Below are 27,143 nucleotides of genomic sequence, written 5' to 3'. Positions count from 1 at the left end.
AGAAGACGAACAAGCTGACCATTATTAGAATCTTGGTCATTTTTAGAACTCCGATCTTTTATTTCCATTATTATTTAGCCTCGAACTTGTTACATTTCTACTCTTTTATTTTCATATATGTTATATATATATAAAGAAATGGTTGGTTAGCACTCCTCCCTTCTTTTTACAATTTTAAAGAATATTTTAATGTATTTATTAACAATTTTTAGGTGATATTTTGTCCGGTGTAGAGAAAACAAAGATTTCTTCTGTGTTTTGTTCCGTTTTCAGTGGATGGTTGTTGTAGCCTGGTCGATAGAGGAATTCGGTCTGGTGGTTAGCAGACTAAAGCTTATTGTATTAAATTGGAATTAAATCGTGATCACCCCACCTTCAGTTTAAATATGTATGTAGCAGTACAATTAATGTGTTCTGTATTGTTTAAAACAGTTGGTGTTGATTTGGCGGCTGATTCTAGTTGGCCTTTGTTTGCTACTTGTGGATAAACCAGAATTCCGCCAAATATTCGCCTCGCAGAATTAAACCGTCGAAATACATCATCGTTGTGTGTTTATAAGGAGTTAATGCAGTTAACGCTTGCAGATGAGAAAATTATTCCTGAGTTGATTCACAGTTAAAAGATAACGGCACACCTATTCCGAAAGTCCGCCAAAATGGTTAACTTCTTAATTGCTGGCATCGTTTGCAAGGACTTGAAAGTTTGATTCCAGGGACAACAGAATTTAATTACGAGATTAATAACTTAGAAATATGATTTGCATTTACTATCAGCTGTTGTTAAAGACGGGTGTAATTGAATAGGGCGGGAAAAGACATTGGGTAACAACGGAAACAATAGGAAAGCGGACTCTGGATATTTCACTGTTAAATAAGGCACCTTTGTTATTTTTGAGTTCGAATCCCAGTGAAATTGACTTGGTTGTTTTCGACGGACATTTCCCCCTCTTTTGTGGTTAATCAAGTGAAACCAACATTACTGGCGGGAAATTTGTTGTAGGTCATTATATAAGCAACAATTGATATCACTAATTTTATCGCATTAATATTAATCATTCAACAGAATACAGTGGCATATATTTTTTTAATTTATTTTAATTGAAGCCTTTTTTAAAATTTTTAATTAAATTCGACAATTACGTGGCGAAGTCATTTTTTATTATTTAATCAAAGCTTCAGAATTTTGCTAAGTGAAAAGAACTTCATTTATACAATTCAGGAATAGTTAAGGTTTTGAATTACGTTAATCTCAATGAATGGAATAAAAAATATCAATGAGAAAAAAAACTTTAAACTTCGAAGATATATTTTCGGATTTGCGATTATCATGGGATATCTCATGGATCGGGGCTTGAAATAAATTTATAGCAAATTATTGGCGAAATGGAAAGTTTTTTTCCCCGCTGAAATTTTTATTACGAATCCGCTGTTTTAAGGTTTTGTGTGTGTGTGTAATTTTGGATTTCTTTTTCTAGTTTATATTCTCCAAACAATAAGAGGAAAATAAAAGGAAGCCCTTGAAACTGTCGCCGAAGCAGTTTATTTACCCTGTCCCACACCTGATTGATTTTAAACGGTTAAGAAGAAATTCTTAAATTCTCTCAAAAGGAATGCGATCGAAACGGCCTTTTGCCCCCAAAGATTTATATTTCTGCTATAATTGTTAGGTGCATGGCTCTGGTTAGAATATCGCAACATCGGGCTCACAATTGTGAGAAAGTGAGTTCGATTCTCGGACTGGGACACTTTATAACATGTTGGTCCAGTTCACTCAGCTGTAGCAACGTCACTGGTGCCAATCTGTATTTGGCCCCTTTGCCTTTCTCTTGGATAATAACATCGGTGGCAGTGAGAGGGGAGGCTGGCATGGATGGCGGGCTGCTGCTATTCCACAAACAACCTTGCCCCAGCTTGGGAACTTTCTAGGTGCAATCCATCCCATGGTCATTCGTGACTGAAGGAACTCTTCACCCTTTATCATTAATTAGATACAGCTGATTAAATGTTGACATCTAATATTTTCCGAAAGGCCGAGTTTATCAAAACTTGGGTCCCTTTATTCAGTAAAAAAATAAAATTACTTTTGAGGGCTGTTTCCCTATTTCTCTTCGAGAAATTTAAAAAGTTTCCTGCGACACCGGGATAATTAATTAGGAAAAAAGATTATCAGATGAATTTGTTGGTGTGACTGTTTCGTATGCTATAGGCTTGGGAAGTTTCATTTAATTATAAAATATTAATTTCACCAATTCCAGAAGGAAAAAAGTGAAATTGTCCGCAAAAGTAATTGTTTTATCTTCTTTTTTTTTCAACATAATTGTAATCTATATTCTCAGTGTATGAGGAAACAAAAACGATGTGTGAATTATCCGAACTTCCTCTCTTCCCAACGTCCGAAATATTTTTCACATTGAGTTTCGATATAATCGTAATCTATACCATCTGAAATATATTTAAAAATTTTATCTAAAAATGTAAAAATTTCGTTCCTTCTTGTAATTCAATAAATGTAAACAAATGTTTGGGCATAAATACACAAGTGTGCCCCACCGACTTTTTGCCTTATAACTTTCTGAATAATTGATACATTTTTAGATAAAATTTTTAAATATATTTCAGATGGTATAGATTACGATTATATCGGAACTCAATGTGAAAAATATTTCGGGCGTGGGGGAGATAAGGCAAAAAGTCGGTGGGGCACACTTGTGTATTTATGCCCAAACATTTGTTTACATTTATGGTATTACAAGAGGAACGAAAGTATTAAATCGAGAAATCATTGTCAAATAATAAATTTAACAGATCGAAAGTTTTTTTCCTTCTTATTCCTCGTGACTCCTTGAAGAATGCGACGACTTTCCAGTTCCACAAATCCTAAGGGTGGAGTGGAGGAGTACATGGAATTCTTGCAGTTGGATGCAGTTTAGGTGACGGAATGGACCAGTTTATCGGACACTTCATTAAATTCGTTTCTTTATTTAAAATGGAATTTTTGAAATGGAAATGTCTTACTTCTTTTATATACGGGTGCATTGGTTAGCGCGGACAATTGTTTCCGTATTGAGTTTTGGTTTAGTATTGCTCTGACTATGATGCTTCCTTCTCACAGAACATCTAGTGCTTGTATGTGTCAGGGGGTCAGAGATTTAGCTGTTGTTTATAGCATGTTGAGTTTGTAGAGGCTTTGCAATTTTGATTTGTGTATTTACATGTACCACATGTGGAGGGCTTAGACTTTTAGTGTATATTGCCTTTCTTTAATGTTTTATTTTAGGAAAACATCACCATGAAAGTCATCAACGGTCTCTATTCTGGTGTGACGACTGTCGAATTGGATAACCTGGCTGCCGAGACTGCTGCCACTATGACCACCAAGCACCCGGACTATGCCATTTTAGCTGCTCGTATTGCCGTCTCAAACATGCATAAAGAAACGAAGAAGGTTTTCAGTGGTGAGAATTTTGATTTCCATTCTTAACTATTCACCCTTCATGAGGTGGGTGGGTGTTTAAGAGATACCAGTGACCATTATAAAGCCAAGGGACAAGTCTGTGTTAATGTTACTGTTGTAGAAATGTGTGTGTGTGTGTATATATGTATGTATGTATGTATGTATATGTATGTATATATGTATATGTATGTATATATGTATATGTATGTATATATGTATATGTATGTATATATGTATATGTATGTATATATGTATGTGTATGTATATATGTATATGTATGTATATATGTATGTATATGTATATATGTATGTATGTGTATGTATATATGTATGTATATATATGTAATGTATGTATGTATATATATATAATGTGCTTTCCCCAGTTTCTATTCCTGTATTTGTTGCAGACTCTGGATGGATTGTGGCCACAACAAGGCCCCACTTTTGAGGATTTCATTTGAACTTATGAACCCAAGAAATTTCCTTGATATGGTGCTTCGTGTACCCTTTAATATAATTAAGAATTTTATGTATAGATCGCTTGCCACCACTCATGTTATTGTTATCAGTTATTTAGATTTGCCGCTGATAACAATATTAATAACATTTTTACAAGTATTCATGTTGAATATTTATTCATTATATCTGCACGTGGTTGATGCCAGAGTCCCCTGACTGGCTCCCGTGCCAGTGGCACGTAAAAAGCACCATCTGAACATGGTCGATGCCACGCCTGCCTGACTGGCTCCTGTGCCGGTGGCACATAAAAAGCCCCCACTACACTCTCAGAGTGGTTGGCGTTAGGAAGGGCATCCAGCTGTAGAAACATTGCCAGATCAGACTGGAGCCTGGTGAAGCCTCCTGGCTTACCAGTCCTCAGTCAAACCGTCCAACTCATGCCAGCATGGAAAACAGACATTAAATGATGATGATGATCTTTAATGACTGTTATTTGATGCACCACAGAAGAAAACGTTTACCTAAGGTTCTCCATAGTGGCTGTATGGTAAGAAGTTTATTTCCCCACCACATGGTTTTGGGTTCAACCCACTGTGGGCCCTTGACCAAGTATCTTTTATTGCCTCAGGCTAACCAAAGCTTTGTGAGTGGATTTGGTAGACAGAAACTGAAAGAAGCCCATCGTATATATGTCTATTTCTCTCTCACTGCCACCTGACAGCCAGTGTTGGTTTGTTTACATCCCTGTAACTTAGTGGTTCAGCAAAAGGGACTGATAGCATAAGTAATGGGCTTAAAAATATAAGTATTGGGGGTGATTCATTCAACTAAAAAGTCAAAGCATTGCCCCAGCATGGCCACAATCGTTGAAATGAAGCAAAATGGCTAAAATACTTTCTGGCTTAAAGAAGAAAAGATTAACGAGTTTTTAATTGCAAACACTGAAGTTCATTTGAAAAGCAATTACATCTGATATTTCAATAATTCTGCTAATCCACTGTCTTGGAGATTTCATTTATTGGTCCCAGACTTCTGCCAAGAGGAAGTAAGGAAAGCTTGGAATTGATATTTTAAAAACTTTATATTTACATAATTATGGAGTTGTTGTCATCATTGTTTAATGTCTGCCTTCCATGCTGGCAATGGTGAGTTGGTTTGACAGGAACCGTCCAGGCAGAGAAGCCTAGATTTAACAAATATATACATATACGAGGGTGAGTCAAAAATTAATGCCATTTTGTTTAAGACAGGTATAATTACCAACACAGGAACATGTATCATACATGAAAATGAAGCTGGTCCTCTGTGGATCACATCCCTACTTCTCAACATAGTTACCGTTTCTCTCAATAGCAATGTTCCACCTTCGAATGAGAGCATGTATCCCTGCCCTGTAAAATTCTATTGACTGTTCTTTGAGCCACTTCTTGTTCACTACAGTTTTCACTCCCTCGTCACTGGAATAATGTTTGCTTCTCAAACCCTCTTTCATGGGGTTGAAGAGATGATAGTCTGAAGGTGCTAAATTATTCCAGTGACAGGGAAGTGAAAACTGAAGAAGTGGCTCAAAGAACAGTCAACAGAATTTTACCGGGCAGGGATACATGCTCTCATTCAAAGGTGGAACATTGCTACTGAGAGAAACGGTGACTATGTTGAGAAGTAGGGATGTGATCCACAGAGGACCAGCTTCATTTTGATGTATGATACATGTTCCTGTGTTGGTAATTATACCTGTCCTAAACAAAATAGCATTACTTTCTGACTCACCCTCATATAAGTATGTATATACACATATGTGTCTATATACATGTGTGTGTATAAACTAGAATTGATAGAACCTTGTGATGTTTGTTCTGCCTCTGTAATCTGGGGTTGATAAACGAAATACCAGTTCCAGGAAGTGGATTAGTAGAATTGGAGTGTCAAATGGGAAGCCTTTTTCCCCTTCCCCCAGATATGTTAAATGTCAATAGAAGTAGATTGATACAGCTAAGTCTGTTGGTATGACTACAGATGTTATTCTCTATCTTTTCTAGATGTTATGGAAGATCTTTACAACTACGTGAACCATAGGACTGGTAAACACTCTCCAAAGATTGCACCACATATTTTTGAATTAATCAAAAGCAACCAAGAGGCAAGAATTTTACATTTAAGAATTTTGTCTGCAATTAATTGTAACTTTTGTAGACATGTAATTTAACTGTTTTGTTTTCTGCATTATGTGTCTTGTCTGAAAGGAGGTGCATATTTCGTTTGTCACTGTTATTTTTGACAACCCTAACCCTAAAACCCTTAAGCTAAAACCAGTACAAACGCATGAATGATGTCAAATAACAGTGACAAATGAAAAATACACCTCCAATAGTTGTTGACAAACAACAGCAGTAATTTTATTCAGCTGAATACATGTCATTGATTGGTTGAAATTACCGAAATATGACAACTTTAACTTGAAATAACTTCCTAAATATAAGCTTTTCTTAAAACCGCTAAGAGTAAAAGATGTTTTATATGATACATTCTACCAGTGTCTGAAGTTCAAAAGTGTTCAGTTACAAAAAAATTATTTAAAAAATCTGTTGGTCAAAAGATCTGAAGCCTTGGTCTTTATTCCCTCTGGAATTCCTTCCAGTTGTAGACTTGTAATAGTTTAAACAGAGCATTAATGGTATCAGTTGCGCAAATGTTGTAGGATCATCGATGCCATTCTTTTTAACCAAACTAAAAAAGAAATAAAACAACCAAAATATAAGACAGTCGACTTAACCGTTCACAAAGCAGTCAACTGTTGGACAATTTGACGAGCAACCATGCCACTGTTGGGTGGCAGTTCTTAAATGCTGAAAATTTATCAGACTGAAGAATTAAATTGATGCTTTAATTTTTTGTATATTTTGAACAAATAAGAATTGTTAATAAATTCTTTTACTTTCTTTTCAGAAATTGAATTCTGCAATTATTCATGACAGAGATTACAAATATAATTACTTCGGGTTCAAGGTATATTTTACCTTCTGTATTTTGAATTTTTCAATTCTATGAATGTTTTAAATTAGAAAAGACACTGAGTGTAAGAATCGTCCACACAACTGTCTGGTTTCTTTATTTTCCATTATTATGCATTTTGGGAACAGAATTATTGTTGGTTACCTGGCTTCAGTGGGTGACATTTGAGGAAGATTTAACCATTCCTAATGGTTACTATGTAGAGGCTCAGATTTTAAATTTGTTGTGCAACTCTATGTAGAATGTATGTCACTTGAGTTTACAGAATTCTAAGGGTCTTAAAGAAGGTGAACCATTATGGAACCTAATAAAATATTTATTTTACCAAATAAAAAAGTTTGGTCATCAATCTAAAAAGCCATGATAGCAATTGTTCCTGTTGGCAATATATCATCATCGTTTAACGTCCGTTTTTCGCGCTAGCATGGTTTGGACGGTTCGACCGGGATCTGGGAAGCTTGGGGCTGCACCAGGCTCCAGTCTGATCTGGCAGTGTTTCTACAGCCGGATGCCTTTCCTAACGCCAACCACTCCGTGAGTGTAGTGGGTGCTTTTTACGTGCCACCTGCACAGGTGCCAGTGGGGTCTGGCATCGGCCACGATCGGTTGGTGCTTTTAATGTGCCAACGGCACGGAAGCCAGCCTTCTACCTTCTCTAGGATGTTGCTAATTGATTTTTGAGAACTTTATATTATTGGAAAACCTATATGAAATTAGCTGAAGATTACTTGACATATTATATCTGCTGTAATATTTACAGCTTTTAATAAAATGTTATAGTATGAAACAATCGTACTAAATTACCGGATCCATTCTTGTTGCTTATTTTTCATATATATATATATATATATATATAGACAGACAGACACACAAGCATGTATAAGGGTTTGATAGGTAAATTGTCACCATTTCATATTTCTAGTTTCATGCATTTGCATTGTTTTTGATTTTGTCAACTACACAGTATGGTAGGGTCAGTTGGGCACCGTCTGTGAGAAAAACAGCACCATGATGCCATTCATTCTGCCAGGAATTAGGAAATGACATGCTGTACTGCTTGGCATTTGCACCGGAAGCTCCAATAGGAACACTTCAGAGTGTTTGGATGTCAGTCTGAGGACATATACTGAGAGGGATAAAAATCAAACATCCAGAGTCAACCTCATGGTGTTTGGAGTGATCACCATTGATGGCAACGTTATGCCTCCATTCATCTTCCCGCATGGCCTCATACTCAACACAGATACCTACGTCAAGTGTCTGGAGGAAGTAGTGCTGCCCTGGGTCAAGAGGGTGGCTGCTGGAAGACCCTATGTCTGGCAACAGAACTCTGCAGCATGCCACACAATCAGGGAAGCCCAGTCATGGCTTTCAGACAATTTCTGCGACCACATCACCCCTAACATCTGGCCACCTAACTCCCCAGACAGCAAACCCCTTGACGAGATTTTTTTCTTTATATTTCATTCAAACATTTTCATTGAATATAAAGTACAAAACTCTTTTTTCTGGTCATTGGCTATGTACTCTTATACAATTTAATGAATATATTTACTTAACAGAATGTAACTAATAAAAAAAAAAAGCTCATTAACAGGTGAGACAAAGGTGAATACAGGTGTGTAACATACTGAAAATTAATATGGATTTTTCACTTTCACATATTGTAATAAAATGGAAGGAATATATGATAGTATTACTATTAAAATAACAAAATATAGTTATTCCATATTTCTATTGTGAACCTGTCCAAGGCACCCTTTACACAAGAGCACTTTGTAAAATCATAGATAAGGTCAAGACCTGATCTCCTTTTGGAGTTTTTCTTGTTTTTCCACCAAACAGTCTGCAGATTTTTTTCCCTCCATTTATCTTAATCACTTTACGGAAGTCAATATTGTTTCTCTTGACATCCACCTCAGTTAATTTTGCTTTTCCCTCAGTTCTGTGCTTTCTGAAAGAAAAACCCTCGCGTAACTGAGGTGCATATGTCAGCCCAAAATGTCAAATGGTCGTAGTCATTTTGTGGCGGATGTGCCATTTGGCTTTTTACACAATATAGGAATTAACTATAGTTGAATTTACTAAAAACCACAAAATGTACCTCTGCCATTTCTTTCCAGGTCGTCCAATTAGGTAGTATGCCCAATACTGGTTGGGTTTGTCAACCCCCACCCATACATTCATTATAGCAAATATTCACAGGGGTTTCTCCTCGGCACCGACACCAGGCTGTTCATTGGCAGATAGAAATTAAATCTGTCTTTTCTCTTTGTATAAAGTTGCTAACAAATTTTGTTTTTGCATCAGTAGAATGTCCCCTCTTTTTAAAAATTTTGTTTTCATTTCACACAATTAACCTTTGCGGTTGCCCATAATAGTACTGCACATGTAAGTACTTTCACAGGCAAGATGTTCTGCCAAAGCCATTGAAGAAAAAAAAACGGTCAAAATAGAAGTGCTAGTGTTGATGGTGAAATGGCTCAGTTAGAGACCATACTACATCATATCCCAACTCAAATGGTCCGTTTCCACTATTTTTACCTGTGTAGACATCAAAGTGCACACAATATCCTGTGTCTGATTCACAGGCTTCCCATACCTTGATACATCATTTAGTGGGTTTGGCAGGCATGTACTGCCGAAAATGTACCCTGCCCTTTTGGCCTATCGTGGCTTCATCTACGCTGAGATTTTTCCCAGGCAGATAGTTTTATACCTATCACAAAGCAAATCAATAACAGGGCGTACTTTATACAGGGAATCGTAGTTTGGGTCGTTTTTGCTGGGGTCATTAGCGGAATCAACTTTCGAATACCTAATCTTTGACATCATGCTAGAGAGATATGGATCACCATACCTTATATCAGGACTCCAGCAATTCCATAATCAAGGAAGCTGCTTGATACCAAATATAATGTTTATAGTGAAAAAAACTCCCATTTCTGCAGTATCAGTTGACTGCCATAGTGGAACAGGTCTACTGCAAATAGAAATTATTTGTTGAGCATATTTATTGTTTCCTCCGAGACAGTTTCAAAAAAGCTTATCTGTAAAAAGAAAAGTAAATAGTCAAATGGTTGTGCATCGGTGGGGGGTAGACTGTTGTGGACTGGACTTTTCTGTGAAATCAGGAATTTTGGTTGATGTAATGTTTTCAATATCATTGTCATTTTTATCACTTACATTATCAAAATTTTCCTCATCTGACGAAGGTTCGTAAATATCAATATCAGATTTGTCTCAAGACAAATCATTTGTTTTCATTTATATTTGGTACATCCTCAAGAGTAAAACCTTCAAAGTCAGAATCACTTACTTGTTGGCGCCATCTTACAAACTAAGATATACAATTCTCTTCAAACATTGCAAAAAACCAAGAAGTCTCAAAAATTTCACCACACCATTACTTGAATAAAGGTGGGAAAGGTTTTTTTTATCTTGCATTATCTCAAAGCTATGACAATTCAAAAAATGAGATTTATTTTTTTAAAGATTTCGTAGAGGAATCTGAGATTTTGTTGGTTCAAACAAATAAAGGGGAATAATTTTCGGCCAGTTTTAGCTGCTCTGAACACTAAAAGGTTGAAGAAAGAGAGCTTCCAGAAAAGTTGCTGGAGATTCTGTGGTCATCTGGAGGCTGTAGTTGAAGCCAATGGCGATTTTATTGAATAAATTTACTCCTTAGTATTTCAAGATATTTTTATGTAATTTTGGTAAATACATCTGTTAAAATGAGATGTCAGTGTTTTCATTTTTGCATAATTCAGACGACAGTTTATTCACCGAACCCTTTTTATATATGGAACATGTTTGTGTAATTTACATAGAAGTAGTTGGTTTTATTTGTTGTTGTTTATTATATTTATTGCAGTCCTAAAATAGATTTGATCTTTTTTTTTTTTTTGCCAGACATTGGAACGGTCGTACCTCCTGAAGATTAATGACAAAGGTATTCATTCTTCTGTTGAGTATTCCACAGACATTTCCATCATGTAGTTTCCAGGTCAAATCAGTGTGACAACATGTCACAAGGCTCCACCTCATTCAACCTATTAGAAACAGCAGCCAAATCCTTATCAGCTGCACCCAAACAGCTTCAAAGAAAGATACCTTGGATAATGTTGATATTCTGAGGAAAAAAGGGGTGGGTCTGGCTTGAGATGGTGATGATTAGAATCCCTTTGCTGATGGGTCTACTCCATCTGGAAGGATCTGGACTATTGATGCCAGCATCACCAATGGCACACTTCTTGTGTTTACAGCCATTGTTGTCATCATCGTTTAATGTCAGCTTTCCATGCTGGCATGGGTTGGACGATTTTGACTGAGGACTGGCGAACCAGATGACTGCACCAGGCTCCAATCTTGATCTGGCAGAGTTTCTACAGCTGGATGTCCTTCCTAACGCCAACCACTCCGAGAGTGTAGTGGGTGCTTTTACGTGCCAGTCAGGCGGTACTGGCAATAACCTCACTCAAATCTTTTTACACATGCCACCGTCACAGGTGACGCTGGTAACGATCACGCTTGAATGGTACCTTTTACGTGCCACCGGCATGGAAGCTAGTTAGCCGCTCTGGCAACCCAAACTGACTCTCTACTAAAGGGAAGTTTATTAGTTTCAATGTAAAGGGTGGTGGTCATTTTTGTTTCTCTAACAATGGCGGGGGGGGTGTTATTTTAGTCAACCAACAACATCTAATATATTGTTGGATGTGGTGAGCTGGCTGAATTGTTTACCGTGGGTTCAAATTCTGTTGAGGTCAGCTTTACCTTTCATCCTTTCAGGGTTGATAAAAGAAGTACCTGCTGTGCACTGGGGTCAATATAATCGACCCCCTCCCCGTTTCAAAATTTGCAGTCAAATATATTATGGGATAATTTCCTTGCTTTTCTTTAATATATTGGGTTATTATGCACAACTATTTTTTTTTCCCCAATTTTTTTTTTAAACTTTTTTTTTTTTTTCCATGATTTCAATAAAGTAAAAGTTTAAAAATGTTTTTTTTTTTTTGTGTTTTAGTTGCTGAACGCCCTCAGCACATGTTGATGAGGGTAGCAGTTGGCATCCACCAAGATGATATAAATGCTGCCATAGAGGTAAGGCGCCTTTGCAGATTCGGTTTGGGAATTTTCTCATTTGACTATTTTAAAATCTGATGAGAACTGATTAACAAAGATACAACTGTGCTCAAGGCATTTGATCGAATGGATAGTGTAGTGGGTAACCAGTTAATGACTGGTATTGTGTATGTGATTAAGACACACCTCTTAAGCATTTCGCTTCTCTTTCATTGGAAATGGTGCAGAGTTAGAATAATTCTTTTGAGTAAAGCTCTAAGAAGAATGGCTGCTGCTCAGAATGATTTGGTCACTATAGAGAGCGCAGGAGTGGCTGTGTGGTAAGTAGCTTGCTTACCAACCACATGGTTCCGGGTTCAGTCCCACTGCGTGGCACCTTGGGCAAGTGTCTTCTGCTATAGCCCCGGGCCGACCAATGCCTTGTTAGTGGATTGGTAGACGGAAACTGAAAGAAGCCTGTCGTATATTTGTGTGTCTGTGTTAGTCCCCCTAGCATTGCTTGACAACCGATGCTGGTGTGTTTACGTCCCCGTCACTTAGTGGTTCGGCAAAAGAAACCGATAGAATAAGCACTGGGCTTACAAAGAATAAGTCCCGGGGTCGATTTGCTCGACTAAAAAGGCGGTGCTCCAGCATGGCCGCAGTCAAATGACTGAAACTAATAAAAGAGGATTGGAGAGGAATTACCATTGTTGCTGCTGCTGCTGCGTTTGTTTGATGCTTTTATGTTGCAAATGTGAGAATCTTTTATTTCAGGTGAGGTTTGTAATGAAAGACAAAAGGGTTCGAGGCCAGATGGGAATGTGGTTCTAGGAGAGGAATTCAGAAGATGGGAATGGGCACGGGATTCACAGACAAGAATGTATAGGGGTATTGGGATGAGGTGAAAGAGAAGGCAAGAGGAATGTGAAGAATTTGGTAAAAGGTAACTGGCATCCTGATTTTTGATGTCAACTTTTCTGTGCCTGCATGGATCTGTTCTGGTGAGGCAGATTTTCCACAGCCAGATGCTCTTCCAGTCACCAACCTTCGCCTGTTTCCAAACAATGCTTCCTCATGGCCAGATGTCTTCACAGAACACTGCAAATGAATAGCATTGCTTCTTTGACTGAATCTCATTTACAACTAACATGTGGTATCAAGAGAGGAAGACACAGGCTTCTTTCAGTTTCCATCTATCAAATCCACTCAAGGCTTTTGCAGGCCTTGGGCTATAGAAGACACTTGCCTAAAGTGTCACACAATGGAACTGAACCAGAAGCCACATGGTTGAGAAGCAAACTTCTTAACTACTATGCTATATCAGCAATCTTTCTCCTCTTTCTCTCTCTCTATCCATCCATCCATCTGTCTGTCTGTCTATATAAACCTTGGTTTTTGAACAACTTTAATTACAAATAAATTGTGCTTTATAATGTATTACCTATCAATCTATTTATCTCCTGATATATTCGCGATCGTTGTTCAAAAATCAAGGTAATACTCTCTGTGTGTATATATATATAAAATTTACTCAGTAGGGTGGGCTATTTCAATGAGAATAGCTTGTGGTGTTCTTCCTGAGTTGCACGGGAATCCTCTTATGAAAGGCTTGGATCATTCGGAACTCTTCGACCAGTGAAAAGGCTGTTGCTTACAAAAGAAATGTAATTGAAGTTTTGTTTTTATTTCTGGCTTGAATCAAAATTTCTTTTTTTTTTTTTCTTCAGTCATACAATCTGATGTCTGAAAAATGGTTCACCCATGCCTCTCCAACACTCTTTAATTCTGGCACAAACCGTCCTCAAATGTCCAGGTAAGTTGATCTCTCTTCAATGGTCACATACAGGTGAATAACCCATTGGATTGTTGATGTAATTAGCCAGGCCTTGTGGGACTTAGTTCAGAATAGCCAGCTGTGTCGAATGCCTATTGGTTATTGTCAACCCTTGGGTATTAATGTCTTGAGTTATAGGGCTCACAGAGCTGATTTCCATGGCAATAGGAGTGACTGGGATCATAACATTAATCCTTGAACAGGATGCCAGTCCATTGCAGGGGAGCTGTTTGTAGATCAGTGGGCGGGAGCAATGTGAACTGAAGTGTGTTGCTCAAGAACAATGCATTGCCTAGTTTGGAAATTGAATTCCTGATCTTGTGATTGTAACCACCAGGCCATGCACCTTTGCTCTCATCATCATCGGTTGGATGGTTTGACTGAGGACTGGAAGCCAGGAGGCTGCACCAGGCTCCAATCTGATCTGGCAGAGTTTCTACAGCTCGATGCCCTTCCTAACGCCAACCACTCCGAGAGTGTAGTGGGTGCATTTTACGTACCACTGGCATGGGAGCCAGTCAGGTGGCCCTGGCGAGGACCCACGCATGCATGGTGTTTTTTTTAGTTCTCCTATCCTTCACAGTATACACTAAAAAAGGTAGGGGAGAGATAAATTCTCTCTGTTTATAGAGTTTTTGCCCCATCAAAGGTAAGACTCCCACCTGGTGAACCTGTGACAGGTACCATCTTTGGTCATCTGAGGTAATGTAGAATTTCTGTGTCTAGAAATGCAGTGTATTCTAACCACTTATTATCCTCTCTTTGGCAACAAACTTCCAAAGTGTTCAGTCATTGTGTCAGCTTAGATCATTCCCAGTTGAGCAGAGACCCTGGGCAGTGAATTGCAACAGCTTAAGAAAAGAAAAAAATCATTGTATTCCCAAATATTTTGAGGGAGGGAACTAATCAATTACATTGACCCTAACATAATAAAAAAAAAAAAAAAAAGGCCTTATGGCAAAGTAGACCTCGGTAGAATTCCAACTCTTTTACTTGTTTCAGTCATTTTGAGTGGCCATGCTGGAGCACTGCCTTTAGTCAAGCAAATCAACCCCAGGACTTATGTTAACCTTATTTTATTCTTTTTTTATATAACAACATAACATTGCTTTAGAATTAGGAAAAGGTGATAAAATCTCAACTGGAAGGCTTTCATGGATGGTATGCTGAGGGCTAAGCATTATCCCTATTAAATGTCCCTGATCCATGCTGGCATGGATTGGGTAGTTTGACAGGATCTGATGGATCCAAGGAATGCCATTCTGCTCCACTGTCTGCTTTGGTATAGTTTTTATGGCTGGTTGTCCTTCCTAATGCTAATCACTGCATAGTGTGTACTGGGTGCATTTTTTGTGCCACCAGCACAAGACTGGCTTCTGAGGAAGGGCTTCATGCTAGGGGACGAGGGTTGGGTAGAGGAGCTGCATGGTTGTGTGTGTGTGTGGGGGGGGGGCAGGAAGTGATTTTAGCAAATGTGAATTCCTCCATTCCAATAACTTTTAACTGTCATTTACTTCCCTGGCTTCATTCATGTATTTTGCCATTGTGTTGATATGATAGAATCAAAGCTTGAGTCATTTCCAGAACACTATCTTTAAGATAGCATGTTAGTATTCTTATATTTACTGCTTTTCTTTCAGCTGTTTCCTGTTAGCAATGCAGTCTGACAGTATAGAAGGCATATACGACACATTGAAACAGTGCGCACTCATTTCCAAGAATGCGGGTGGAATTGGTGTGCATGTACACAATATTCGCAGTTTTGGCAGCTACATTGCTGGTGTAAGTTTTGACGTCCATATATCAATACCTTTATCCTTCCTGGCTTGACAAAGTCAGATAATAAAGGTTGATTTGACTACACTTTCCTCCTCTCCACTCTTGAGCGTCTACGATTGGAATCGATGTTAGTTTGTAGGTGTCGTGGTCCAACCGATGCCTGCATGGAAGAAAAATGTTAAATGATGTTAGACTTATGGTCATGTCCTCCCCCTTCCCTCATCTTGTTTTCTCTTGCTTGTTTGAGTAAAGCTTTTATAAGAGTCTGTTGATCCTTAGGGTAACTCCATAGGGAATAAAGGTCACTCTCATTTAATATCCACTTCTCCATGATTACATGGATCAAATGTAAATTATTGAAGCAGGTTTTCTAGGATCAGAAACTGTTCCTGTCATTAACTTTTGCCAGGTTCCAAGCAAAATAGTATTTCCCATGATGGGGCATATTTTTTCTTTTTTACAGGAAAATGAACAGTGTTGCTTGTATGAGGGTGATGCTCGTTTACGACCTTCATTTAGCCTAAACACACGACAGGCTTCTTTCAGTTTCCATCTGTTGTAGCCTGGAACTCTAGTAAAAGACTCTTGCTCAAGAGAGTTGGGAAGCAAGCTTCTTGCCCACACAGCCACATCGATGCCATAGTAAATAATATTGGTAGTTTCTTATTTCTTTATTGTCCACAAGGGGCTAAACATAGAGGGGACAAACAAGGACAGACAAAGGGATTAAGTCGATTACATCGACCCTAGTGCGTAACTGGTATTTAATTTATTGACCCCGAAAGGATGAAAGGTAAAGTTGACCTCGGCGGAATTTGAACTCAGAATGCAGTGGCGGACGAAATACCACAAAGCATTTCGTCCGGCTTGCTAATGTTTCTGCCAACTCGCCTCCTTGATATTGGTAGTTTCTAAACAGGAGTGGTTTAGTATGGAGAATTATTCATTATGGTATTGGCTACTCTTTATTTCTTTTGTATTGGTACAGGGCAAATGTATAGAGGATGGAATTAATTAAATGAAACCTTTTTGTACATTTGGTACTTATTTCGGGGAGGGCTGGCATAGAAATGAAACGCAAGGTTGACTAGTGGAATTTGAACTCTTAATGCAGAGCTTTGTAACTGAATAGGAAAAAATGTTTTCTCTAATCCCTCCTTTCTGTGTAAATATAAATATCTGTCTTTAAAATAATGCATGTATATATATTTTTTTCTTTCTTTCAATTAGACAAACGGTAACTCAAATGGTTTACTGCCCATGTTGAGAGTTTTTAATAACACTGCCAGATACGTTGACCAAGGTGGTAACAAGGTGGGTATTTAACCCTTTTTGAACTCTAACGATAGTCTGTGTTTTAATTAATTTTCAAAATAATCAAAAGTTGCCAAGAAGTATTTGTTTATAAAGAAAACAATTACTGTTTAGCCCCGGGTCAGACATAATCCTCATTTTTATGTACTTTATTCCCACTTCTTTCCGTGTCAAGACACTATCAGATTTTGTGTTTATGGGAGACCTGAATGATGCCACTGCTAGCAAAGCAATATCGATGTCAAGGCACACATACACTAACATAGGTTAGATGGTGTTGAGTCCTTTGTTTTTAATACTGAATGGGATCTGGGGGAGATTTGGCTGTCAAATTCTAGCATGTCGAGTGAGATTTTGAACTCATATTGAAAACTCTTCCTTTTGTGTGGTAGATTGTCCTATTTCTTTACTACCCAAAAGGGGCTAAACACAGAGGACAGACAAACGGATTAAGTGCATAACTGGTACTTATTTAATCAATCCCGAAAGGATGAAAGGCAAAGTCGACCTTTGCGGAATTTGAACTCAGAACATAACGGCAGATGAAATACCGCTAAGCATTTCACCCGACATGCTAACGAGTCTGCCAGCTTGCCGTCTGGTAGATTGTCCTATTTCATTGTTGACTGAAAGAATGGTAAAAAGTGCCGAGTATTTGTGTTGTATTTTCTTCAAAGGCTGAATTGTCCTTTATTTATGTTTAAATAAAATGTAAATTTTGGTATTGAGTTCTTGGCATTATTCCTTGAAATCCAGGAAGGGTAGCAACAGGAAAGGCATTTAACCATAAAATCTGCCTGAATAAAATTGAGAGAATGGACCATTATCGAGTGAAAAGATGATTTGCTTGATTGGCACCATTTTAAGCCTTAGGCTTCGTGGAGGCAGTGACAGGTGACCACGGCCCTTGGCGATATACCGTGCTTGTGTTGACCTGTCAAGCCAAGTGTGACCATAGTTGTGGCCAATGGCATCTATGCCGGTGGCATGTAAAAAGCACTCTACACTCTCGGTGTGGTTGGCATTAGGAAGGGCATCTAGCCGTAGAAACCTTGCCAGATTAGATTAGAACTTAGTGCATTCCCCCCCTTTCAGTTTTCAGTCAAACTGTCCAACCCACGCCAGCATGGAAAACAGACGTTAAACAATGATTGGAAGAAAATTATTAGAGCATCAGAAACCCCCTCCCCCAAAAAACAAAAAAAAAAGCCCAAAACAATTCCTTGTTTTAGGTGTTTATGGTTCTGAGTTCAAATCTCTCTCTCACGAGTTAACTGACTTTCATTCATTTGGGATAAATAGTCGAGAACTGGGGTTGATTATGGTGACACAATCCTTCTCTCCAAATTTCAGTCCTCCTACCTGTATTACAGTCTTTTATTAGTTCAAATACTCCCAGGTGTTTCATCCATACTTATTTTCTGAGTTGGGATTCTACCGAGGTCTACTTTGCCATAAGGCCTTTTTTTTTTTTTTTTTTTTTTTTTTTTTGGTTGGGGTCAATGTAATTGATTAGTTCCCTCCCTCAAAATTTCAGATCTTGTGTCATCATTGTCATCATCTTTATATATAAAAGTGAAGTTGTGTGTCTGTCTCCTACGATTTAGGTTCCTAACTACTCCCGCATTTTGCGGTGCAGTTTAACCAACTGGGTATCTTATAGTCGTGATTCATATCGAGCCCTTCTGGGTATTAGCATGAGTCTACGATTTAAAAAAAATTTACCATTATTTTTTTCCATTTTAATGCATTTTTCGCTATTATATAAGGGAAGTAACTCTCTAAAAATGTCTAATTAGTCAACGATTTAAAAAAAAATTTACCATAATTTTTTACCATTTTTAATGCATTTTTTGGCTATAACTCTCTAAAAATGCTTATATAGTTATTTCCCTTACAAACCCGAGCAATGCCGGGCGATACTGCTAGTCTATAATAAAAAGGATTATTGGTTCAAATCTTGCCAAAGTCAACATAGTTTTTCATATTTCTGATAAGTACCAAGGCCAATATATTTCACTCTCCCCTCCTCCCCCTAACATTTGTAACCTTTCTATGTTGGAAATAATTAATATTACAAACCTAATTTGTCTTGTAGCGCCCTGGAGCTTTTGCGATTTACTTAGAACCCTGGCATGCCGATATCTTTGACTTCCTTGATTGCAAAAAGAATACTGGAAAGGACGAACAGCGAGCCAGAGACTTGTTCTACGCCCTCTGGATTCCTGATCTTTTCATGGAACGAGTTGAACAAAATGGTGATTGGACCCTGATGTGTCCCAATGAATGCCCAGGCCTTTCCGATGTTTGGGGAAAGGAATTTGAAGACTTGTATATCAGTTATGAAAAAGCTGGTAAAGGTAAAAGAACTCTGAAAGCTCAGCAAGTCTGGTATGCAGTTATAGAAGCTCAAACAGAGACTGGTACGCCTTACATGCTGTACAAGGATTCTTGTAACCGTAAGAGCAACCAACAAAACCTTGGGACAATAAAATGCAGTAATTTATGTACAGAAATTGTTGAATACACGGCACCAGATGAGGTAAGTGGTTTTGGTCATTAATGTTGCCAACTCGTGTGTGTGTGTGGTGTGTGTGTATAAAGACATGGGTATGGTCCAGCCCATACCATACTGGCATGGAAAACAGATGCTAAAGAATGATGATATAGGTGTGTCTGTGTGTGCATGTATGTATGTATATATACATTTTTGTCTTGCAAGTACTTGGTGACCCTGTCAGTGCAGGTGCCACTTAAAAGCACCCAGTCCACACTGTAAAGTGGTTGGCATCTGGAAGGGCATCCAGCTGTAAAAACCTTGCCAAAACTGACCTCACCTGTGCTTGTGCCATGTAAAAAGCACCAAGTCCTTTCTGCTGAGTTGTTGGTGTTAGGAAGGGCATCCAGCTGTAAAAATACTGCCAAAACAGTCACAGAAGTCTGGTGCAGGCTTCTGCCTGGCCAGCTCTTGTCAGACCAGCATGGAAGGTGGACATTAAACGATGATGATATATAGCATTGATTTTTTCTTGTTTTCCAGGTGGCTGTTTGTAACTTGGCTTCCATTGCGTTGAATATGTTTGTTAAACCAGATCGCACTTTTGACTTTGATAAATTGAAATCTGTCACCAAAGTAATCGTTAAAAATCTCAACAAAATTATCGACACCAACTGTTATCCTGTGGAGGAGGTAAGCTATCTTAATTTTCCATTGGTGCAGACCCCAGCCATTTCAGCTCCTGTTGAACCGTCCAACTAATGCCAGCATGGAAAGTGGATGTGAACTGCCAATGGTGGTCCCTAACCCACTTACCTACTGTTCCTTCCTAAACTAACACTGCCCTTTCTTCTCAACACCCAACCCAGCTACCATTTACTACTGCACCACTAATACATAACTGGTTGGCCGAATATGTGTAATTATTAGTTTTTCCATTGATTAAAATTACTGCCCATATTTAACCGTTTAGTGTTCAGATTACTGTTAAATGTAATACTTTTTTCACTCAAATTGTTTTGAATTAATCATGCATTATCTTCTAGCTTTGGGGTTTCAATGATGTGATTGTTTATTTTTAGAATGTAGGTTAGGTGTGAGAGGCTAGATATCGCCAGTTTGAATATAAAACATAGAATATTTGGGCTGGATATGGCCGGTTTAAACACTAAAGGGTTAAATTCAAACTTAGGTCAAAGAGAAATCTTTTATGAATAGGGTTCTTAGGATTCAAATATCAGCAGTTATAAAAACCCCGATGTTTGGGAAATAAATCAGTGTTTGTTGGTTTTCTACTTCATTCCACGACACTCACTTTCCTGAGATTGAGGGCTTATGTAGTGAGTCTTATTAAACCCTTATTGGTGGTGGCATGACGTCATACCATCACTGATAAAGGCTCATTAAGACTTTCTACATAAACATTGCTCTGCCCAAACCTCTTGATTCTCTTCGCTAATGATTTTGTATTTGTGTTTTTCTTTGTCTCTTCCAGGCAAAACGATCCAACATGCGGCATCGACCGATTGGCATCGGTGTCCAAGGTTTGGCCGATGCTTTCCTTCTAATGCGATATCCGTTTGACAGCGAAGAAGCTCAAGAACTGAATAAACAAATCTTTGCTACGATCTACTTTGCTTCCTTAGAGACGAGTTGTGAACTTGCTGAAAAATTTGGTCCTTATGAGACTTACGATGGTAGCCCCGTGAGCAAAGGTGTAAGTGGGTCTTTTTGAAGTTTTGACTCTCCCTCTCTTGAACTGGTAAAGTTTATGGAAGAAAAAAAAAAAATTCAAGTTAATAAAATCCCTAATTTCTTTTTTCACATGGGTTTGTCATTAGACCAGTCAATGTTAGATGCCAACTTGCAGGATAGGGGTCAGTTGCGTTGACCCTACACTTTCATCATTTGATGTCCGTGTCACATTTTTTTGTCACCTGCAGCGGTCAGCATGCAGTTCCCAAGACTACAAGGCCTGGGAGAGGTGTGGGATGTCAGCTTCATGCTAGGGCTCAAGGGTTTACTATGGAGAGTAGAGCAGGTTCGTGAAGAAGGACTGCATGGCTACTCCCATCTAATAGGGGGAAAGGGAGGGGGGGTGAAAGAAAAGGGATCACTAGGGGCTGCAAGAGATAATGGTGATGAGATGCTTGGGTCACTCTTGAAGCTGAGTAGAAGCAGATGATTTGCAAGATTGTTGTATTGGTTGGAATAAGGAGCGTGGCCCTGCTGCAGCATTTCAACTTGGATGTCTATTCAGTTTCAGTTATTTGCTTTCTTAAATGAATTCTCCTTAACCCATTAAGTCCCACTGTTCGGTAAATAGGGACACTAAATGAGAACATTAGATAAGTTATATTATTTACATTAGCTGGATATTTGTCCTCATCCTGTTTGTTGTTAACCCAACATTTCGGCTGATATACCCTCCAGCCTTCATCAGGTGTCTTGGGGAAATTTTGAACCTGTGGGATGAAATCAAAATAATAGACAGAGAACACCACTGGAAAATACGAAAACTAAAAGAAGTAGCACATATGCTAGGACATAATAACCTCCTAAGCAGACCAAGTGCAGATATGAATAGCATATAGGAACCGGTATTAAGGAAGGATAAGAAAATATTAGATTTATAAGCCCTAAATATTCACTTCATAATTGCCCACGGGCATATGGTGTAGTGGTTAAGAGCACGGGCTACTAACCCCAAGATTCCGAGTTTGATTCCAGGCATTGATCTGAATAATAATAATATCGAACAATACCTTAGGAATGAGAACCCAGGTTCGAAATTTCCCCAAGACACCTGATGAAGGCTGGAGGGTATATCAGCTGAAACATTGTGTTAACAAACAAGATGAGGACAAAATATCCATCAAATGTAAATAATTCCTCATCTCTTAAATATAGAACTGTATTAAGTAAATCAGAAATATTGAATTTCTAAATATCTCATAGAGATATGTACGGTGGTGGGGTGATAGTGTTTGTATACTGTCAACTTAACGTGACAGTAGGGGATTACACCACCGTTGTTTAGCCCTAGGAAGCATCGACGCTTCCTGTCGGCCTCGACACATTTCCTGTGTCCTTATATATTTACGAAGGGAAGACAAATACCCCCTTCGTAAATATATAAGGACACAGTAAATGTGTCGAAGTCGACAGGAAGCATTCGATGCTTCCTAGGGCCAAACAACGGTGGTGTAATCCCCTACTGTCACGTTAAGTTGACAGTATACAACTATTGTATTAAGTAAGCTATACGACATTGTCTCAGTGTCCTATTTATAGGAGACTGAGTATTTCCATTTCTACTGAAGTAAAGGAGTTTTAATAATTATTTGTTTTCATTTTAACCTATTTTCAATCATCTATAAACATTTAAAAGTAATATTCAGAAACTTAATTACTCTGGGACTTAATGGGTTAAAAAATCCTCGTTACACGATAATCAAGAAGTAATTCTATTAGTATTTTAGATGCTATAAATATTTTCTTCTTTTTCTAGATTCTTCAATATGACATGTGGGAAGCAGAACCACATCCGATGCATGATTGGGCTGCACTCAAAGACCGAATTGCCAAGTAAGACTTAGACATTAACTTTGTGTTTCCATTCATCTCCAGTCATTGACGGAACCTGTAGGGGATTGCTAAACATACAAAATTTAGCCACATCTCCCTTTAATCACAACATACTATTGGGTTGGAGTAGAGGCGCAATGGCCCAGTGGTTAGGGCAGCGGACTCGCGGTCATAGGATCGCGGTTTCGATTCCCAGACCAGGCATTGTGAGTGTTTATTGAGCAAAAACACCTAAAGCTCCACGAGGCTCCGGCAGGGGCCGGTGGTGATCCCTGCTGTACTCTTTCACCACAACTTTCTCTCACTCTTACTTCCTGTTTCTGTTGTACCTGTATTTCAAAGGGCCGGCCTTGTCACTCTCTGTGTCATGCTGAATATCCCTGAGAACTACGTTAAGGGTGCACGTGTCTGTGGAGTGCTCAGCCACTTACACGTTAATTTCACGAGCAGGCTGTTCCGTTGATTCGGATCAACCGGAACCCTCGTTGTCATAACCAATGGAGTGCTTCCCCCATTGGGTTTGTGCATAATTATTGCAGCTTTTTTTTTTCAACAAATTTTATTCAACAAAAACAATATTTAATGATATTTTCGTTGCTTAGAGACCGTGACCTGTTCACTGACAAAAATCCGTGCTGCATCACGGAGTTTTGTCAGTGAACAGGTTGCGGATTTTAGCGATGAAAATATTTTGACAAATTAAACTTAAATGTTGAAGTGAATCGAGTGGCTTTTGTGTGTTTCTTAAATGGCTTATAAACACCTTCCACGCTGCAATTGTTTTCGTTCCAGCTCACGATCTCAGATCAAATCACTTGCTATGCAAGTACATCTCCGTAATATTTAATGAAAACATCTTTAAATGACACTCTGACCGTCTGCCAAGCAAATGGGAAGCAGTAATTGAAGTAGATGGTGAATATGCTCCAGAATAATCATTTAGAGATGTTTTTGTTACATGTTATTTTTGTTGAATAAAATTTGGTGAAAAAAAAAAAGCCACAATAATTATGTACCAACTCAATATCTTTATAAAGCATTAGTTTGGAATGTCATGGCTGGAATACTTTAGACTTATACTTATATCAGGATTTGTATTTTAAGAAAATTTTTTTTTTTTTTTTTTTGTAACCTTAATCTGTCCTGTATCACTGTTAGTTTTGAAGATGTGAAGGCAAGCACTCATGTCTTATATCTAGGAGATCCCTAAAGTTAAGGATAAAGAATTCATTTTCATCCTAGTGTGGTGTTGATTTGTTCATGGGTTTCTCAGAGAGCATTAAATATAGGTGCAATTAATTAATTTCAATGAGAAATGACTTAAGCTGTCCCTCTTTGCACAAAAGAAATGCAAGCATTAACTGAGAATTGAACCACTGTACTACTAAATGTCTTTGTACATTGATTGTAGTCTTAAATTTCTCACCCCTTGTAACCAACCAATCAACCATTTATTTTTAATCCTACAGCAGTTGTCTGTCCTTCTTCACAAACGAATTTATGTACAATCTATTATTTTATAGTTTTCAGCCAGGTGAACTGTTCCAATTAGCGATGATTTACAGGTGTTTTGTTGGCCTAACTGAGCCGATAATATTCCTGTTTAGGCCTTCAGTCTGAAGGTTAATCATTAAATTCAAGGTTTGAGACTTAAAAAATACTGGAAAAAGTGAATTTTGTCCAAAAGAAAACTGCTTTTAGAAACATGAAATGGAACAAACAGCTTTCAGCATTAAGAATTGAAAGTTAGACTTCTGCACCACTCAGGCACCAACTCTCCAACCCATCAGTCTCTTTGGGTGGTCATGGCTGGCGTGGGTTTTCAAATCCTGTTTCAGCTTCTTTTTAGTCAACTTCTGTGACATGCAGAAGAAACATTAGGTCCATTCTTTGACATGTTCTGCCCCGCACAACACTGGAGCAACATGAAATAAAGAAGTAAAGATTATTTGCCAACATAACATGGCAGTCCTGGTTTAGGACGAATGTTGCTGTAAATTAGCCCCAGGAGACATTGTCTCCAGCTGGCTATATGACACGATCCATGTCCTTATATTTTCGAACATGGAGGTGCTAAATTCCCTTGTTTGAAAATATAAGGACACAGATCATGTCGTATAGCCAGCTGGAAACGATGCCTCCTGGGGCTAAATTACAGCAACATTCGTCCTAAACCAGGACTGCCATGTTATGTTGGTAAATAATCTTTACTCCAAAGAACCGTTGCTGAATGTCTCTAGTTGTGAGATTTACAAATAGTAATTTTCTAGAATAAGTACTGTTCTTGGTTGATTTTTAACTCGACCCTTCAAGGCTGTGCCCCAGCATGACCACAATCCAATGACAGAAAGAAATGGTAAAAGGTAGATGCTAAATAAGTTGACACTTGTAGCCATGTGTGTTTGCAGGGTTTGCATATTCTAAAGTTTATTTATGAATTATGAAGAAGAGCGCTTTTGGCAGAATTACATTTAGTTCAGCTATATTCCTCTGTTTTCCCTCCTTTTAGAATCATCGGATAGAAATACCAGTAATTAATTGAAGACCTATTTAATCTTGTAAAATTTTAAAAGTCATATAATCATTGTATGTCTGACCCCAATCAGGCTGTATTGTCCCCCTCTATGTTTGGGTCCTTGTGGCTAATAAAGAAACATGAAGACCTATTTCAGTGCTTTTCAACCTTTTTGCTGGAGCGGAACCCCAAGGAAACATTCCACTGGCTCGAGGAACCCCTGTGCAATAATTTAATAGTCTTATGCACGCATATCCGCACAGAAGAATTAAAAATTACTGCCGATTTTAGCAGTTTTGTAACTTCTTGTGGAACCCCTGGACTGTACTGGCGGAACCCTAAGGTTCCGCGGAATTTTTCAGTGTCAGTGTAAGAAATTCTCGAAAAGCTGCCATTGAGAGAAAGTAATCACAGACACAGACTTTAACCGTTTTGCATTCAGATTCTTCTGTCAAGTTTAGTGCTTATTTATTCACATTTAAAAAAAAAAAAAAAAAAAAATCATCTCAGCTTTGAGATGTCAATGTAATTGTTATATTTCTGGAATGACATTGTGAGGTCAGTGTGAGAGGCCAGCCCTGGTCAGTTTGAATGCCAAGCAGAATGTTTTGGTCAGATATGGTTGGTTTAGATGCTAGAAGGTTAGAAATATTTTGGAAATGGCAAAAGAAAATATTTCTGCTCAAATTTTATGAAGGAAAGCATGATAGGGTCTCAAAATGAAAGATGAGCAAAAGAAAAGAGAAAAAAATCTTGTTTCTGCATGTTAGTTCCTCTCACCTGAACTTATGTTACACAGGTAATACTTATTTGTTACAGACATGGAGTAAGGAACAGCCTGTTACTGGCTCCGATGCCAACTGCTTCCACAGCACAGATTCTTGGAAATAACGAGTCCATTGAGGCCTATACCAGCAATATTTATACAAGACGTGTTTTGTCCGGAGAATTCATGGTAATTATTCTTATTTTCATATAATTCATCCCTCTGTATTGCACCTTGGACAGGTTTCTTCTATATCTTCAGGCTGCCAAGTGGAATTGGTAGACAGGGACTGCATGGAGGTCCCTCATTTATCTGTGAGGATGACCGGTAGTTCTATGAGGTGGCAGAAACGCTTACCGGTATTTCGTCTGTCTTTTACGTTCTGAGTTCAAATTCCACTGAGGTCGACTTTACCTTTTGTCCTTGATGAATTAAGTACCAGTTGAATACTGGGTTGATTTAATTGACTCTCTCCATCCCCCCAAATTTTGGGCCTTGTGCCGAGAGTAGAAAAGATTGTGTAGACAAATGGAGAATTTAGGTGCAAATAAAAGGCATCCAGTTCACATTGTAAAGTGGTTGGCATTTGGAAGGTCATACAGCTGTAAAAATCCTGCCAAAACTGACCTTGCCTGTGTGAGTGCCACATAAAAAAGCACTCAGTCCACTCTGCTGGGTGGTTGGTGTTAGGAAGGGCATCAAGCTGTAAAAACCCTGCCAAAACAGCCACAGATGTCTAGTACAGGCTTCTGCCTGGCCGGTTCCTGTCAAGCTGTCCAGCATGGAAGGTGGACATATGACGATGATGAGCGAGGTCGTTGCCAGTACCGCCTGACTGGCACGTAAAAAGCACCCACTA

General features: G+C 38.4%; 1 protein-coding gene across 1 annotated transcript in view; it reads left to right on the top strand.

Moving 5' to 3' along the window:
- The window catches only part of LOC115213935 (ribonucleoside-diphosphate reductase large subunit), a 33,797-nt gene that overhangs the window by 760 nt on the left and 5,894 nt on the right, over nt 1-27,143 (top strand). Inside the window, exons 3-15 of the mRNA XM_029782934.2 lie at nt 3,278-3,455; nt 5,952-6,052; nt 6,859-6,918; nt 10,837-10,876; nt 11,951-12,027; nt 13,719-13,804; nt 15,466-15,607; nt 16,835-16,918; nt 19,017-19,460; nt 19,959-20,108; nt 20,911-21,132; nt 22,927-23,003; nt 26,338-26,473. Coding sequence (XP_029638794.1) covers nt 3,278-3,455; nt 5,952-6,052; nt 6,859-6,918; nt 10,837-10,876; nt 11,951-12,027; nt 13,719-13,804; nt 15,466-15,607; nt 16,835-16,918; nt 19,017-19,460; nt 19,959-20,108; nt 20,911-21,132; nt 22,927-23,003; nt 26,338-26,473 — 1,797 coding nt within the window. The remainder of the gene's footprint in view (nt 1-3,277; nt 3,456-5,951; nt 6,053-6,858; nt 6,919-10,836; nt 10,877-11,950; nt 12,028-13,718; nt 13,805-15,465; nt 15,608-16,834; nt 16,919-19,016; nt 19,461-19,958; nt 20,109-20,910; nt 21,133-22,926; nt 23,004-26,337; nt 26,474-27,143) is intronic.

Source organism: Octopus sinensis, linkage group LG7 (assembly GCF_006345805.1).
Source record: "Octopus sinensis linkage group LG7, ASM634580v1, whole genome shotgun sequence".
Lineage (NCBI taxonomy): Eukaryota > Metazoa > Mollusca > Cephalopoda > Octopoda > Octopodidae > Octopus > Octopus sinensis.
This window is presented reverse-complemented; position numbering and strand designations above follow the sequence as displayed.